General features: G+C 30.3%; 2 protein-coding genes across 2 annotated transcripts; both read right to left on the bottom strand.

Moving 5' to 3' along the window:
* Positions 1–994: 994 nt before the first annotated feature.
* On the bottom strand, positions 995–2,486 carry LOC120280611 (chalcone synthase 1-like). Its single transcript, XM_039287490.1, has 2 exons — positions 2,238–2,486; positions 995–2,129 (listed from the first exon to the last, which is right to left on the bottom strand). The coding sequence occupies exons 1-2, from the start codon at positions 2,425–2,427 to the stop codon at positions 1,108–1,110; spliced, it is 1,212 nt and encodes a 403-aa protein (XP_039143424.1). The 5' UTR covers positions 2,428–2,486; the 3' UTR covers positions 995–1,107.
* Positions 2,487–6,601: 4,115 nt separating this feature from the next.
* LOC120280441 (chalcone synthase 6-4-like) lies at positions 6,602–7,848 on the bottom strand. Its single transcript, XM_039287285.1, has 2 exons — positions 7,770–7,848; positions 6,602–7,629 (listed from the first exon to the last, which is right to left on the bottom strand). Exon 2 carries the CDS (start codon positions 7,616–7,618, stop codon positions 6,602–6,604), a length of 1,017 nt encoding a protein of 338 aa, XP_039143219.1. The 5' UTR covers positions 7,619–7,629; positions 7,770–7,848.
* Between the last annotated feature and the right edge of the window lie 6,215 nt (positions 7,849–14,063).

Here is a 14,063-nt window from a genome sequence, read left to right as displayed (position 1 = left end):
ATTTATTTATTTATTTTTTTGTGATTTATGACTCCAGGTCTTTTACGCATATTAATTTATTCAACATATAAAACAAACAATAAAATAGCATGTAGTCTATATTCAACTTGGAAATTAGTGTTCTACGATTGCTTTTTCTACTGAGGCATTCACTTCATGCTTCTTTCTTTATAAAAGAAAATTGCAATTATATATATATATATATATATATCTTAGACAGAGTGTGAAAGTCTTTCTCTCTCATAGACTTTGATTCTTCATGATGTTGTTGTTAATGCTAATTTCAATATATTTTTATTGTCATAGATGAACTCTTATTATGGATGTAAAGTCGGACTATGTCTACAAGATGAGTTGGTATTCCAGAGTGCCGCATACTTATCAATGAGCTTTATTATTTAAAAAATCATTATTTTATATTAAGTTCTGTAGTTCAATAAACATGGAGACTAGCAATATATGATGTTACCCCAGGAGATGAACACCCATCATTTATTTTCGGGGACTTTTTTTTTATATATATTTTCACATTCAAGTAAATGTCTGTAATTTTCACTTTTACTCTATAATATATGTCTCTCTTTGTAATCTTTGTATTTTTTTAATTTAATTTAAGTAATTTATCTAATTTTTAAAAAAATATAAATTAATGATGAAGATAAATTAGTTAGAAACAACAAGAATAACCTGTACATGTCATACTAGGATGTGAAACAACAAGAATAAGAATACAAGCTAATATATATATATATATATATGTGTGATACATACAAGTCAGCTACGTAATAAGAATACAAGCTAATATACATGTGATACAAGTGAGCTACGTAAATATATTGACTTTGTGGCTCAACCTCTATACCTATATATAAACCCATTACATTTTTATTACACAACCGATGTGGTACTATATTTCCAACATATATTAACTCATTTTTATGCTGACATGTATTAATTTAAAAAGTTCTAAAACTCAAAGCTCGAAACATACATATAAAAGAAAACTTTTTATTCATTAAATTCTTACATTAACATTTGATTTTAGTAAATAAAACACGCTGCAACATCAAAGGACTTAATTTATTTAAACTAAAATCGGATGAAGAATCAGTTTTCTTTAGAGGAAGGTGGCAGAGGGAGTGCATGAAGGACAACAGTCTCTACAGTGATCCCAGGACCCAAACCATGGAGCACTCCATAGTCAAGACCTTCTCCGGCGGTGCGCAGGCCATCAGCCATCGACCGTTTTCTCATCTCATCCATGATGAAGAAGACACTGGGGCTAGACATATTCCCATATTCACTAAGAACATGGCGTGTAGCTCTCATCTTCTCTGGCTTAAGCTCTAGCTTCTCTTCGACCTTATCCAAAATGGCTCGCCCACCAGGATGAGTTATATAGAACAAGGAGTTCCAGTCTGAGATACCCAGTGGTGAGAAAGCCTTCACAAGAGTTTTCTCTATGTTCCTGCCTATAGTGCTTGGCACTTGGCTGTGCAAGTAGAAAGTCAAGCCTACTTCTCTCAAATGACCACCAATAAACCCATCACTCTCAGGGATGATATACTGGTCATTGGACACTATTTCAAAGAACGGATTCTCAACACCAGGGATAGGTTTGGCTCCGATCACCAGCGAGGCTGCGCCGTCGGCAAAGATGGCTTGTCCGACCAGATTATCAAAGTGCTCGTTGGCCTCACTGGGTCCACGGAAGGAAATCACTGTTGATTCCGAGCATACAATAAGTATACGAGCGTTCTCGTTGTTCTCAGCCAGGTCTTTAGCTATACGTAGCACTGTGCCACCAGCGAAACATCCCTGGCTGTAGAGCATGACACGCTTGGTGGATGGAGAGAGGCCGAGGAGCTTGATGATCCGGTAGTCGGCACCGGGCAAGTCGACACCGCCGGTGCTGCAGAAGATGATGTGAGTGATTTCAGAACGTGGACGTCCCCATTCCTCTAGAGCTTTGGTGGCTGCCTTTGCTCCCAGCTTTGGAACCTCTTCAATCACTATATCATGCCTGGTGTCTAGTGAAGATTGATCCATGAAGGCGCAGAGATTTGGGTGCTCCTTCAGCTTCTCTTCATTCAAGTAGAAGTGTCTCTTCTTGATCATAGACTTGTCACCTTCATCCATTAATTGTTAACCATGTCAGGCATGCAAGGCATATTAATTTATTTATCAAATAATAATCATAAGAATATATATATGTATGTATATATATATATACTTACAGACACGCTTGAGCTTTTCCTTGAGCTCAACCATGTGCTCACTGTTGGTGACACTGAAGAAGTAATCAGGAAAGTTGTCCTGATAGACAACGTTGGGTGGGTTGGCAGTGGCTAGTGCTAGCACGCTAGCCAAGCCACCAGCCTTGTTTTTCTTGTGATGATGATCATCTGCTGCACCATTGCTCACCATTGTTGATCCTTTGAAGATATATATATCAATAAATATAAATATATATATATCTTCTGATTTGAAGCTCCTAATGGTGTGCAGATATGTTGCACCACTGCCCTCCCTCCCTTATATAGGTCCTTCATAGGCAGGCGCAGCCCTTGAGCAGTGACTTAACAACCATTGAACATGACCGAAATTATGAAATTCAATATTTTGAACGAATAAAGCTAGCCCACCGGGGGCCCATCTCACCAACCCCTTCGTGTACCTTTCCAAGTTTTATTATTTTTTTTATATTATCATTATATAAGATACATATACTGAATATTCCTCAGCCTTTACCTACATTGTTAAATTATATTATAAATATTAAATAAATAAATAATCATTGCGTATATGTTCTTATTTTTTTTTTTAAATATTAGACTGAAGAAGATTTGTGGTTCGGGGCATGTAGGTTATAAATTTAAATAATATTCATATAATTTATAATATATATTAATAATGTTTTAAGAATAGAAAAGTATATATGCAAATAAATAGATAGAAAAAATTTTCAAAGATATACTATCTAGGTGATATTTGGTTTTCTTCAAAGGCATACACATAATTAATCAAATTTTCAAGAATCTACAAATTAAAAACACATCCTTATTAGTATTTTCAATGTATTATATACGTACCTGTCACAAAAGGACTCTGAATAGCTTAATATCTATATTGTATTCTTTTAAGGATGAATTTGATGGTTCGAACCTCTCATATTACAATTCATATTTAGGGTCCCCTGTGGGAGTTATGTGTGAGGATTACCTCTCGTTCTCCCCTCCAGAGTTGCATGGCGGGGGGATTATTCCCAGAAGGTCATTCAAGTCACCGTAACTGGTGCACCTCCATACCCGTTTGTCCTTTGATTTGTCGTTTGTCGACTTTTGTAAAAATTGATGGTTCTAATTTTTCTCAGCATGCTAATTTTTTTTAAAAGGCTAATTTGTTTTTCTTTTTGCATATGATATATATTTTGTTTTTTATCCACTTCTTAGTAGTTTTTAAAATATATTTTGTAGTTTATTTATTTATTTATATCAAATAATAATTACTATTATTTATTTTAAACTTTTTTTAATGATTGATTTCAAGTGTCATGATCGGTTTCTCATCTTAAAAATAAGATTTATATATATATATATATATAAATCACGGCAGAGATATACATAGATGTGAAATTACCTCAGCACACTAATACCTTCACCTTAGGTGAGCTAAAATTCAAACCATCTTTTTAACAATGACACACCCTATGCAAGAGATCTCTTACCAATAGATCAAAAGTTATTGGCAAAAATGAGATTTATAAATATATATTTTTCAATTATAGCGTCAATCTTAAAAGGTTTACTATTTAAATGTTTTTATAAAAAAATAATTTTTTATATAAAAATATTTAAGAATCAATGTTTTAAAAAAATTAATATTTATACCGAATGAAACATTTAGAAAAATAAATTTTAAATTTTAAAATATTTCATTTTTTTATTAATATTAATTAAAACCAAACTTTAATCAATGTAAATAAACTTTTTTTCCTCCATATTAATATTTGAACAATTCCCTTAATTCTATATAAATATCCCTCAACCAAACATGCGAGTTGGCGTTTTCTAGACTATTCTCCCAACACAAAGTTTACTTTTAATTTTAGCATCATAAGTAATACATATATATACACACACAAATATACCATGTTATACTACTCACTATCAATTTCAATATCATATACTTCAATTTTGCCAAGAAAAACATGTGGTTTTGATGCTCCTTTTAATTTTTTGAAAAATTCAAAGTGAGAAAGTTCCACTGGCACTCGTGGAGGCTACCTATTTCATAATCACTTTATTTTTTTTTTTTAAATTAAGTAAGTCATGAACATATATTAAAATAAAAAGTGATTACATATGATACGGAATAATATCTCAAAAAATTAATATAAAAAGCAATCCGAAACTATGATGGGTAACAAACCTAAGGGGTGTTCCTAAGAAATAATCGTTAAAAGAAGGTATTTACTTTTGATAATATCAACAACCTAAATATCTAAAAGCATAATTTTACTAAATATACTAATAAAGCTACGGTGAAATAAAGACCACATTTGCTCATAGCAATTAATTTTATAAATATAGTTTTCTTTAATTTCAAGATAGAAGATTGATAACAATTTCTTCAAAGTAGGCTGTTGAAATTGGGTGTGAAAACCCTCAACTTCGTTCTAATAAAATAATGAATGTTCAAGATGACTATTCTAACAAATAAGTAGTTCTAATAAGGAGAATTCCAAAAAAAATTGAATTTGTTGTTTACTCTAAAGTAAACACAAAAGTTGAATTTATGAGATACCTTTTCTTTATTAGCCACAAATTTACAACCATCACCAATAAAATCTTTTATAATATTGTTCTCTGTTGTGACTAATGAGTATATGATAATGAGAGATGATCCCGTGGCAGAAGGATATGTTAGAACTCATGGGGATGTGATTAGCTAGAAAAGCTAATCACAAGGCACAAAGAGATATAAAAAGGAAGTGAGGGTTTGGAAAAGAAGGGAAGAAGAAGAAGAAAGTAGAAACTTGGGCCTGATTGAACTTTCCGGGGATCGTCTCCGGTGACCTCGACAGGAGGAAAGTGGTTCTTATTTATCTTACTGTAATTTTGTTTGATTTCATCAAACCTTGAGCTCTGTGAGCTTGATTTCTTTGTTTGCTTGCTTATTTGGAAATTGTGACTTTGATTAGTTGATTTGATGCTTGATCTTTTAGTTTTTGTTGATTGGAACTGAAATCTCAATATATTAGAGAAGTATTTGTGTGGAGAGTATCGATTGTGCGGTGATCTTCAGTAAAATTCATGACATTCTCATCATAGTCCTTCCTCCTTGGTTTTTTAGAGACTTATTGCCTTAGTGGCATCTAATTGAAGTGTTAATTTAATTTTTCTATGTGATCAACTAACATGAGAGACCAAACACCTAAAATAAAAATAATAAATAATAATCTTGACCCACAACTATAAGAGGTGTTCTTAACAGTATGGTGCAGGATATTACAAGACATGTACCGTAAGTAATAATAGCCCATGAAGTGGAATTGCCTCAGAATTTCGCCCATTCATAGATTCAGGCCCATGAGAATTAGACGTAGGACAACAAAGATCATTATCAAGCCCAGGAGGACAATGTACACACTGTTCATCCAATGATAACCTTAATTATAACTAACATAAAGTGTGTATATATGTCCATATAGAGTATAAAATTCTGTATGGATGGACTTAGAAGATCTTGTGAAAGTGGCAGGTATATCGCGATTAAAAGATTAACAGAAAAGAAATATTATAATCATTTTTGTTAATGTTGATATTTTAAAGTATTTTATATAAATCAAATATGAATTTTAAAAATATAGATATGAACTGACACTACAAGAAACTGTTGGATTACAAACCAAAATTTAGAAACTGAATTTTTTCTATTTATTAACACATTCATTGTAAATTAAAAATAGAATATAGTTCTGTCTCTAACGTTGAACCGGAATTCAACTCTATTTCTAATTAGTTTCTAATTTAGAAATGAATATGTTTCTAATCCATATCTAAATTAGAAACAAATTCTAAGTTCGTTTGCAATTTTATATTTTGTGAAAAATATATATTTTTTAGTTTAAAGTATTTTAAAAACTCATAAACTACTTATATATATAATTTTAAAAATATTATATGTATTATATATATGCCCATGGGATTATGATTTATTAAAAATTTAAAACTAAAATCGATTTAATGTATATAGTAATTAATTTATTCTATTTTTTAAATTTATAATTATATGATTCTTTATAGTCAGTCACTTTCCATTATTTATGTCTATATTATATATGGTGTTGATTAGATGTTTGGTACTACTCCACTTAGACCTGTCTCTTTCTTTTCTTTTTTTTAATAAATTATTATTTATTGACTTTTATAAAACAAAATTCCTCTATAAATGTAGGTTCGATAATGAATGCTAGCCACTCCACAAATAAAGACATTATTTCTTTCATTTATTATTCAATTCATGAAATCAAAGGGAGCAAATTAAAGAACAATACAAGTAATGCAAGTAAAACAATTTCATCTAATTTCTGCTTTAATTAATTTTGATATATATTGGAGAAGCCATGAAGACATGGCGCATGAAGCACAACAGTCTCCACGGTTAGCCCTGGTCCCATGGCATGGAGCACTCCATAGTCAAGCCCCTCACCGGCCGTGTGGAGCCCGTTCTCAATCGAATGCTTCCTCATCTCATCCATGACGAAGAAGACACTAGCGCTAGACATGTTCCCATACTGCCCAAGCACATGCAACACAGCTCTCATCTTCTCCTGCTTCAGCTCCAACTTCTCTTGGATCTTATCCAGAATGGCACGTCCTCCAGGATGAGTGATAAAGAACAACGAGTTCCAATCCGAAATGCCAAGTGCCGAGAACACCTTGACCATAATCTTCTCTATATTGTTACCAATAATGTTAGGAACTTGGTTATTTAAATTATACATGAGTCCAACTTCCCTCAAGTGACCCTCAATGCAACCATCACTGTCAGGAAGAATGACTTGGTCTGTAGACACTATTTCAAAGAATGGAGTCTCAACTGCCGGAATAGGATTAGCTCCGATCACTACTGCAGCAGCACCATCACCGGAGATGGCTTGTCCAACCAAATTGTTAAAGTCTTCTTTGGCATCACTTGGGCCACGGAAGAAGATGGCTGTCAACTCTGAGCATACAATAAGCACACGAGAGTTCTCGTTGTTCTCGGCCAGGTCTTTGGCTATACGTAGCACAGTGCCGCCAGCAAAACAACCTTGGCTGTAGAGCATGACACGTTTGGTGGATGGAGAGAGGCCGAGGAGCTTGATGATCTTGTAGTCGGCGCCGGGCATGTCGACACCGCCGGTGCTGCAGAAGATGATGTGAGTGATTTCAGAACGTGGACGTCCCCATTCCTCCAGAGCTTTGATGACTGCCTTCTCTCCAAGTTTTGGCACCTCTTCAACCATAATGTCATGCCTGGTGTTCAGTGATGGGTGATCCATGAAGGAACACAGATTGGGGTGCTCCTTCAGCTTCTCTTCATTCAGGAAGAAGTGTCTCTTTCTGATCATTGACTTCTCACCTTCATCCATTAATTGTTAACTTGTTAGAAACTAACCACACAAGCATGCCACCTTTTGCATTGATTCATGCGTGCATTGAGTTTTAATGTTTTATCAAAGAATGATCATAATATATATATATATATATATATGTACTTACAGACACGCTTGAGCTTCTCCTTGAGCTCAACCTTGTCCTCACTATTGGTGACTCTGAAGAAGTAATCAGCAAATGTATCCTGATATACAATATTGGGAGGGTTGGCAGTGCCTAAGGCTAGCACGCTGGCCTTGTTTCCCTTTTGATGATCAACGGCAACGCCATTAATGCTAGCCATTGCGGATCTTTTGATAATGCAAGCTTGCAAACCTAAGGAGTTACAACTAATTCTTTCTGGTTTGCAACTCTCAAGGGTGAGGAATTAGCTTCCATTGTGGCACCCTTTATATAGAGCCCATACAACCAGTCAAATAGTTAATTGCCAGCTGACTGTCATTTTCTTCGGTAAATTTTTTTTATTATATATTGAAGTTGCGTCTACTCAATTAATTATTGTCCGTACCGAAGGACAATGCTGTGAAGAGTTAAAATCTCTGATGAAATCCTATCTGCCTTTTTCCAAAAAGTTGAAATCTCTGATGAAATCTTATCTACCTTTTTTTAATTGAAATCTCTGATGAAATCTTAAAAAAACAAAAAAAAACAAAAAACAAAAAAAAACTTTTCATTCAAATGAATAGATTTTGTTTCTTTTGCACAATGTATGGGCATTATATATATGTATAAGCTAAATAACGCTCAATTTATTAAAAAAAATCACAAGTACAAGGTAAACAAGAGACTAACAACAAAACATTCGTAAAACCACACAAACAAAAGATTAAGACAAAACATATTGAGACGAAAAACTAAACTGAGAAAAGATCTATGCATCCAACTTCAATGGAAGGAGAAAATTGGCAAGATAACTAAAAAACAACGCAATCATACAAGGTGATCCATCAAACATTAAAGTCTCAAAGATCGATCTGGAGACCGCTATGATTCAGTCTAATGCTGGTGGGAGATTTGTTTGCATCAAATGTAAAGTGGCGGGTTAAGTTGAGACTTCTTTTGATTATTGACATATATTCCTCAAATTTTATTTTTGTTTGCTTTTAGAGATACATTAAGCCTGGTAGTAAAGATATAATTAATTGTACAAATAGAAAGGTTGTGTTAGTGAAGATGCCGTTGTTTTGTTCTATCCAAATATTTCAACAAATTAATTGCACGAATAATAAGGTTTTCAAAATTATATAAACCTAAAGACCCTATTTTCTTATAGCAGACCAAACCTTTTTAAGAACAGAGAGACTGACGATATTAAGAAGAAATAAATAGAATAACCTAATTCTTGCTGGAGGCAATAGGACAATTGAAAAATAAATGGCCATTTATTTCAAACGACACATAACAAAGCACATATGTTACTATAAAATTTAACTATGGTATAGCCTAGGCTTAACAAATTATCCATATATAACATCTTGTTGTTCCAGCTAAGTTAGTTGAAAATTTTTATTTTGAGCATGGGAGTTTATTGCCATAAAGTTTTGTTAAGGGAATTAATATTTAAGACCACAGACCACCATCATTCAATTATTTTTTTTTAATTTAATATGTTTATCACATTAGTATTTTTATTAATAAAAATAGTGTTACCTCATATTTTCTATTCCAGCAAAATATAATATTATTCATTCAATCTTTTATCAAATTAAGAAAATGTCCCAATCTCACCGCCACCCAAGTTCAGCTGCCTACCTTGTTATATATGAATTTCCACATTTGCTTTTAATTTAAATTTACTAATTCTGTTTAAAGCCACGGTCTTAATTAATTTACATCACTATGTAAGCAAGTGCTATGAAGTTTTAAATTACTTTTTATATACGTCACAGGTGAACTAATTTTTCTTATTCCCATCTAATCCACATTGTGAATTAATTTAATGGTTCTGAAAAATGCATTTTTAAATCATGAATAATTGAGACCAGGCATGAATATTTAATCAACCCAAATAGCGTGGTTCCCCACTAAAACTGGCTTAATTAGTTTATTATTATTATTATTATTATTATTATTATTATTATTATAAAAAGATAAACCACCGATTATTAAATAAAATAAACAATAAGTACAACTGGCTTAATTAGCCTCAGGGTTAGTAAGGTTTAGGAAATTTAAATAAGTACGTTTAAAGTTTGACTTTTTTTTAAAATAAATATACAAATGGATCATAAATTATTTGATTCACATTATTAAAAATTTCATTCGAGTTTTGTGCTGTGTTTTCATGACTTAAACTAAAAATTTTCTTAACAAAAAAAAAAAATCTAAATCCATTGATTCTTTTTAATTATAAATTAATTTAATATACTTACTCAAGTTTTTTTTTTTTTTTGAAAAGATACACTTACTCAAGTTAATATTTACATTGATTAACGCTATTATCAATAATGAATCAAATATTACTATTATTTTAATGTACTAATATAACAACTAATTAATAAAATCCACCGTATCCATAATTTCACATAGAAATATAGACAACCATTCTTACAATTAAAAAATATGTATTTTATTCCTCTTTCAAATCAAAAATTGAAAGTTCAAATCCTAATTTATTACAAAATAGTATTGCCGAATTACTCTCATGAATAACATGGATGCACTCTCTCTCCCCTATTCGATCTGCCACTCAAATTAAATATATTTTAAAAAAAAAAAAGAAAAAAACTTAATCTAGATCTAATCTTGTCTTTTAGATGAGGGAGGAGAGTAGGTGGAAGATTTCCTTGTTGGGTTCTTAAAAACACTCTTGATGTCACAAATATTTTCTTTTTTTGGAATGATTGAAACATGACCACCTAAAAATTAAAATAATTGTTTTTTTAATTGAGATAGAATTAAAAATTTATTTATTTTGAAAGATTGATTAGGAGAGAGAGTGTGTTATGGATGCTAAATAACATCCACATAATTGAGGAGAGCAATTAAGTAAAGTTCGTATTATAAGAATAGCATTACTCTCTCACAATCAAATAATCACTACAATTCACTAAATAATTCATTTTTATTTGAATTTTTAAACTAATAAACTAAATAAATAAAAATATAATCTAAAACCCAACAACAACACCCTCAATTTACTTTATCACGTTGCATGGCATCCAACATGACCGCAAAGGTAATTTAGGTAAATTCTGAAACATTCTCAGGGGTTTTTTTTTATTTATCTTTTCAATAATCACTCTGATGAAAGACATGATAAATAACAATCCGGGTCCCATATCAAGGGATTCAATGAATTTAAAATTAAATAAAATAAAACTATCCACTTTATCACATTATTAAGTATTATGCTCTTCTTCTTCATTCTTTGTTTTTAATTTTTAATTTTTTTAAATTAGATAAACCAAAACTATATTAAAATAACAAAACAGATATAAATATATATATCCAAATCACTTTTTACCATAATTAACTATTAATATCTTGAGGTCAATAAGTCACAGGTACACCTTCATACCTATCTATCTATATATATATTGACAATCTTTAAATGAAGGTGCTTGTTGTCTATTAATAAAAATAATAATAATAATTAGTGGCATTTTTACAAGCAAACATGTGTTTGGTTCATATGAATGCTTATCTTGGAATTTCTATGAACTTTTTCAATTTTACCATGTTTTCATTTTGACTTGAAAAAAATAATATTTTAGAAAAAAAAATCATCCCAAATTTAAACATCTTGAAATTTGAATGTCTCAAGTATCTACACCTAATAATTATATATGTATAAATAAAATAAATAATATAAATAATTTTTCACATATTTTCGACTATTTGTAAATGATCATAAGTATATAGTTGACGTGACTCAATGGTATAACAAATAAACAACTCAACTTTCTAGAAGCATTAATAAAACTAAAAATTTCCATCTAAAATTGGCTTGCTCTTAGGGCAAGTTAGGTTTGGGAGATTTAAATAGGTTTGCCTCGTAGTTTGACTTTCATTAAATAAATATACATATGGATCATCAATTATTTGATTTACATCATTATAAATTTTTTAGAATTTTCTTTTTTGTTGTTCATAACATAAATTATACTTATTCTTTAAAAAAAAAATTCTAAATCCAATAATTTTTTAAATGTAAATTAACTTAATACACGTAGTCAAGTTAATATTTATATAAACAATAATATAAAAAATATGCACTAAAGAATAAATAATATTCCAACAAACCCAAAATAACAACTAATACAACTCAGTAAGGTAGCGTTGTTATACTTTATCACATAAAATTAATTGTACTTAATTATATGCACTACTGCTGCACTAGTATAAATAATTCCATTGAAGATTAATCATATATTATGTATACATGAACCGGAAATAGTCATTTTATATAATTTATGCCTATTTTATCTTCATTAGCTCAACTTTATGATTTTCTAGTACAATAAATAATTATGTATACATTTTTATATAATTGTTATTGTAAGTGATATGCATGCTAGTATGTAAGTAGTAACATTATTACATAACCTGAGAGATGAAATTGTAGTTGATATTCTTAACATCCTCTCTAGTTTTTGTTATTGTTATTATTATTTCGTCAAATATCTTCTTGTGGTCCCTTGCATTTATCTTATTATTAATAAATATAATTTATCCACTATCCCAAAAGAAAATTTGGTATTATCTTTGAAGGGCAATGTTTCAAGGGATGAAGTTTCTGATTATTTATCCCTTTATTCAAAGAAAATAACATCTTGTTTTTAGTTTTTTAATTTAATATGTTTATCATGTTAGTTTTTTATTAATAAAAATAGTGTGTTACCCACCTGATATTTTTTATTCCAAAAACAAAATATAATTATTTATTCGACCTCTAATCAAATCAAGACCTGGTCGCAGTCTCACCCAGCTTCGGCGTGGTATCTGAGTGGGTATGCGACGAGCAAAGCGAAAGAACAAGCGTCTGACAGCCGAAGCAGCAGGCGGGGCAGAAAGATACACGATTACAATGATTTCTGCTTGGCATGCAATGATAAACTCCTTTTCATTACCAATTTTAGAAAGGAGAACGAGAGGTGTCCTGTCTGGCTCTTAGCTAAATACATAAATTATTTCAGTTTTCTCCATTCCTAGTTTTATTTTATTTATTATTTATTCTTTGTTTTGTTATATCAGCTTTTATTACAAAAAAAACTAACAAATGAATTAGTGAATTAGGACTTTATCTTGATTTAAATTAGAGGTCGAATAAATAATTATATTTTATTTTGGAATAAAAATATATAGTGGGTAGCTTACACTATTTTTATTAATAAAAACTATGATAAACATATTAAATTAAAAACTAAAAACAAGATATTTATTTTCTTTGAATAAAGGGATAAATAATCAAACTGTCCTTGAAACATTTACCCTTCAAAGATAATATAATTTTCTTTAGGATAATTGGATAAATTATATTTAATAATAATAAGATAAATGCAAGGGACCACAGAAGATATTTGACGAATAATAATATATTATAAAACTAGAGGATGTTAAAATTATCAACTACACAATTTCATCTCTCGGAATTTATGTAATAATGTTACTACTTGCATTAGCGGCCACATATCACTTACAATCAATTATATATATGTATACATAATTATTTATTGTGCCTAGAAAAGAGTCATAAAGTTAGAGCTAATGAAGATAAAATAGGCATAAATTACTATGAAATGACTGGCTACAGTTTCGGTGCATGTATACGTAACGATTGATCTTCGATGGAGTTATTTTGTACCTGGTGCAGTGGTGCATATAATTAGGTACAATTAATTTTATGCTTGATAAAAGTATAACAACCTTCTATTACCCGAGGTTGTATTAGTTATTATTTTGGGTTTCATTTGGGATATTATTTATTCTTTAGTGCGTATTTTTATATTATTGTTTTATATAAATATTAACTTGACTACGATGTATTAAGTTAATTTACATTTAAAAATTGGATTTAAATAAAGGAATAAGTATAATTTATGTTATGAACAGCCAAAGAAATTCTAAAAATTTATAATGATAAATCAAATCATTGATGATCCATATATTATATTTATTGAAAGTCAAACTACAGAGGCAAGAGCCTATTTAATCTCAGAGCCTAACTTGCTAAAGAACAGGCCAATTTTAGATAAATTTTTAGTTTTATTAATGCTTCTAAGTTGATTTATTTATTTATTATACCATTTAGGTCCATCAACTATATATATGATCATTTTACAAATAGTCGAAATATGTGAAAAATTATTTATATTATTTATTTTATTTATACATATATAATTATTAAATTATTAGATACTTGAGACATTTCAAATTCAAGATGTTTCAAATTTAGGA

This window comes from Dioscorea cayenensis, chromosome 17 (genome assembly GCF_009730915.1).
Source record: "Dioscorea cayenensis subsp. rotundata cultivar TDr96_F1 chromosome 17, TDr96_F1_v2_PseudoChromosome.rev07_lg8_w22 25.fasta, whole genome shotgun sequence".
NCBI lineage: Eukaryota > Viridiplantae > Streptophyta > Magnoliopsida > Dioscoreales > Dioscoreaceae > Dioscorea > Dioscorea cayenensis.
This window is presented reverse-complemented; position numbering and strand designations above follow the sequence as displayed.

Excerpts from the sequence above, each read along its gene's own strand:
- LOC120280611 (XM_039287490.1), bottom strand. The coding sequence starts at position 2,427 with ATGGTGAGCAATGGTGCAGCAGATGATCATCATCACAAGAAAAACAAG. Across the intron at positions 2,130-2,237 it reads GGAAAAGCTCAAGCGTGTCT|GTGACAAGTCTATGATCAAG; the intron begins GTAAGTATATAT and ends TAATGGATGAAG.
- LOC120280441 (XM_039287285.1), bottom strand. The coding sequence starts at position 7,618 with ATGATCAGAAAGAGACACTTCTTCCTGAATGAAGAGAAGCTGAAGGAG.